Genomic DNA, 4,020 nt, shown 5'->3' on the forward strand with positions numbered 1-4,020 from the left:
GTATTTAAAGATGTATTTAAGTACAAATTTATGTGATTTTTTATTTTAAAATGTGCAGATTCATGCAGAAAGTGTCACAGTGACACAAGCAAAAATGATGCAGAACAGCATTGACTGATTCACTCATCAAACCTATTCTTTTGCCTGTTTCACTGTTTCTTTGGCGGGTTACAAACCGCCACTTGGGACGTCCGCAGGACGTCCCATTTTAAAAAAGGGGCATCTCTTCTAGACGCCCCTGGCTCTAGTACGGACTCTGTCCATACAATATGGCGCCGGCCGTGCCACATGGCCGGCACCATTTTTACGTATCAGACGCTGTGCGTTCGAACGTGTTGCGGCGTCTGTGATGTCGCGAATGCGCCCCTGGCGCCTCACGACGTCACAGAGGCGCCGCAAGAAGAAGCTCCATTTTGGAGCTTCTTCTTTGGTCCGCGCGGGAGCCGCGCGGTGTGGGTGCTACGGCTCCCGTGCAGACCAAGCGGCGGCGGCAGCAGACCGCCGCAAAGCGGCGATCTGTAACCCGCCTTTATCTCCCATCTTTTTTTAACAGATGCAGTTGCTATCAGACAGACAGAAATGGATTCTTGTCCAGCACTGAAAGTCCATGGCAGAGAAATGTACCTGTTCAATTTCTACTTATCATACACTTCCTAAATGCATTTGCTCTGTCAAAAAGAAAAAATCCAAAACATAAAAAGCAATTCAAAAAGAAAAATAAATGTATGGTTTCCTTATTCAGAGATCATAAAGTTGTCAAGATTTATTTAGAATTAAAATGTAATCTCATATGTCTAATCTGAAGTCTTTCATGGGAGATAGTCCCAGATAAATGGGCATGTAATTCAAGTCTCTGCTAGACTAAAGTAAAGCACAAGACCTGTTGTGAATTTAAATGAATTACTTTTCCTAGGACTGCTGCCTTAATTTGGTAGAACTGATGAAATATATATTTGATTGGTGTTTCATTTCTGGCCATGGATTCTCCTTTGCCATCTATTTGGAAATGATTTTGTCCTTCTGACTGCAAAATACATAGACTTTCATGAACAAACAGAACCCCCACAGCCTAGCATTTAATGCACAGTGATTTCTTCAAAAGCATAACATTGGCTTACATGACCTATCAAGGTGGGTGTCATTTAGCATCCGATTGCATCCCTTCTTTTGCTGGCTCAAGCTGTGGAATTGCCAATGTTTCAGCCAGTTGCTGTAGCTGGGTCTTTAACAGTCACTTGGTGGGTGGATTTATTAGCTCCAGGCTATGAAAAGCCTCACCTTCTGCTCAGCAAGTTACTGTTCAAAACACAAGAGCAGGCCAGGCCAAGAAGCATCTTTTTCTGAACAACTGGCAATCCCATCAGATAGGATGTGGGACTCACAGTTTTTGCAGTTGTATAGAACATAGGCTTACTCAAAGGGTAAGTGAGATAAACCCATTGAAGAGCTAGCTAATAAATCCAGCCCCTATCCTACCGTGAGACAGAAGGAGAAGAACCACAGGTCAGAGGAAAAGCATCTGCTTTGCCCTATTCTAGATTCAGTACCAATGGCATCTTGGGGATTTCATTGACTTCAGTAGTAGGTGGTGCAGAGCCATTAGGAAGAGTGAGATAGTGCCCTGGATGGTACATGCTAGGGGTGTACAGCTGTGGGGACATGTTGGTGATGTTTTGCCGCACAGACCTCCTTGTACCCCCTCAGATGTGGTGTTTTGTTCTCTTACCAGTGTTTTCATAGTGAGATCCAGTCAGTGTCTGTATATGAATTGGAAGAGGCACATCTTGTCTCTTGCTGCTGCTGCCATCAAAATATCTGATATGATATGAAAGACCTCTACCTCAAACCCTGTAGAACCCTTGGCAGTAGCACTACATAACACAATACCTGGGATCAAACATTGATAGGAATGGGGACTGCTGCCAGGAAATCAGAAGAAGATTAACAATGGGGAGGGCAGCCGTGAAAGAACTAGAAATGATTCTAAAATGCAAAGATATACAACTCAGAGCAAAAATTAGAATCATGCAAGCCACTGTATTTCCTGTTACCATGTATGGATGTGAGAGCTGGACAGTTAAGAAATAAGATAGAAAGAAAATCAATTCATTCAAGATGTGGTGCTGGAGAAGAGTGCTGAGTGTTCTGTGGACAGCCAAAAAGACAAACAAATGGGTCTCAGAGCAGATCAAGCCAGAAATCTCTATGTAAGCCAAGATGACAAAACTGAGGCTGTTGTACTTTGGACTTAGTACAAAGGGAAGACTCATTAGAAAAAAACAATAATGTTGGGAAAGGTGGTGGAAAGTAGAAAGAGGGGAAGGCTGCATAATAGATGGATGAATTCTATTAAGGAGGTCCTAGGTATGTATGAGTTTATAGGAACTAAGCAGAGCAGTGGAGGACAGGGGCCTTGGAGATGTTTGATCCACACAGTTGTCATGGGTCACAATCTACGTGAGGGCAGGTGACAACAAACAAAAGATGGCAGGCTGTCTCTGATCTGCTGTAACACAACAGCTTTGTTTGCCAGGCTTCCCAGAATCCCTCATCCAGCATAGCCACTCCTCATACTGGATTGAGAATTCTAGAAGTTGTAGTCTTCTGGCTAGGGGCTTCTGGGAGTTGGTCATCTGTTGGGAGTTCTTTGATTGTGCATTCCTGCATGACAAGGGGCTGGCCTTGATGGCCCTTGAGGTCTCTTCCAACTCTATCCAAAAAATAGTTCTCCTATGAGTGCTTTCAATTTTCATATGAATGTCTCTACTTAGCATTCACCCATAAGCTTTTGAAGGATGAAGGTCTCCTTAAGGCAAAGCTATTAGAGTATTTATTCTTCTTTAATTAGACAAGGATCTGGGGTGGAGCTTGCATATCACCTCCACCTGGATAAAAACATGGGGAAGACTCTGGAGAGAGATTTTCCTTTGTTACCAAAGTGTTATGCAGAGCTGCTCTTAAAATGAAGGGGACACGGTTTAATTCTGACCGCAGGCCTTTGTCATTGCAGGTAACTGAATTATGGAACAGAGTCATGGCTAGACTTGCTTTGACCATCCTTGGTGTCTTGCTTTGGGGAGCTGCAGTAGCTCTTTTGTTTGGTGGTGCATTTCTGATCTTCACCTACCAGAGCTACAGGTACTTCTTTCCAAACAAATTCTTCCTTGTTCCAGGATGTTTGACACTTGCCAGCGCCACTTTGCTGTTCCCCACTTGTGTTTTGGCAACATGTGTCCCACTAAAAGGTCCTCGCCATCTCCATGGGATTTTAATGTACTTGTTCTTGGTCCTCTTTTGTTTGGAAGCCTCTTCAATCATTTTAATCCAGATCTATTCTGCTGAAGTGGAGTATCAACTGAAAAACAGGATGGCCCCTTTCTTTCACAAGTACAACTGGACTGATCCAGACCACAGGGGCACAGTATCTGTGGATGCCACCCATAAGCAGTTGAAATGCTGTGGAATCACCAATTACACTGATTGGATGGCGCTGCTTCCAAACCATTTCCAGGTAGGACATGTTTTTGCCCCTGACAGTTGTTGCAAAAAGACTTCCTTGGATTGTCATGGTGATCTGAGTCAGCCAGAGAAGCTCTTTATGGATGGCTGTCACAAGAAACTGGAAGAAAGACTCCATTTTATCAAGCAGTATGTGACCTGGAGTTGTGTTGTGACTGGATGCCTGGAGATTCTAGCAGCTATCTGCAATGGAATACTTATGAAGGAGCTGCCATTCCAAGACTTTCAAATCCTTGATTCTGCTGCCTTTTCATAGTCCCCATAACCAGTTGCTACTGTCTGATCTTTTTCTCTATTTCTTGAAGCTACCGGGTGTTCTCCTTAAAGCTAAGCTCATGACTTTAAAACCATGGAACAATCTGCTACCCCTCTCTTCCTTAAAGAATGCAAATATTCTGTTATTAGAAATAATTGTATTCTTATTAGAAACAAAAAGTATATTGCTGTTAGCAATCCTCAATAAACTAATGCATGTGAGAAAAGTCTACTGAAAAAGGCAAT

The 4,020-nt window shown here is 43.1% G+C and overlaps 1 protein-coding gene across 1 annotated transcript; it reads left to right on the plus strand.

Annotated features, from left to right (window-relative positions):
- Positions 1 to 2,962: 2,962 nt before the first annotated feature.
- Positions 2,963 to 3,775, plus strand: LOC149323175 (tetraspanin-3-like). Its single transcript, XM_089510240.1, has one exon. It carries the CDS (start codon positions 2,963 to 2,965, stop codon positions 3,773 to 3,775), a length of 813 nt encoding a protein of 270 aa, XP_089366366.1.
- The last annotated feature ends 245 nt before the right edge of the window (positions 3,776 to 4,020 follow it).

Source organism: Sceloporus occidentalis, unplaced genomic scaffold (genome assembly GCF_023333645.1).
Source record: "Sceloporus occidentalis isolate IW3139 unplaced genomic scaffold, rSceOcc1.0.p SCAF_1, whole genome shotgun sequence".
NCBI lineage: Eukaryota > Metazoa > Chordata > Lepidosauria > Squamata > Phrynosomatidae > Sceloporus > Sceloporus occidentalis.

Bases quoted from the DNA above. Each gene is read 5' to 3' on its own strand.
- LOC149323175 (XM_089510240.1), top strand. From the start codon at position 2,963: ATGAAGGGGACACGGTTTAATTCTGACCGCAGGCCTTTGTCATTGCAG.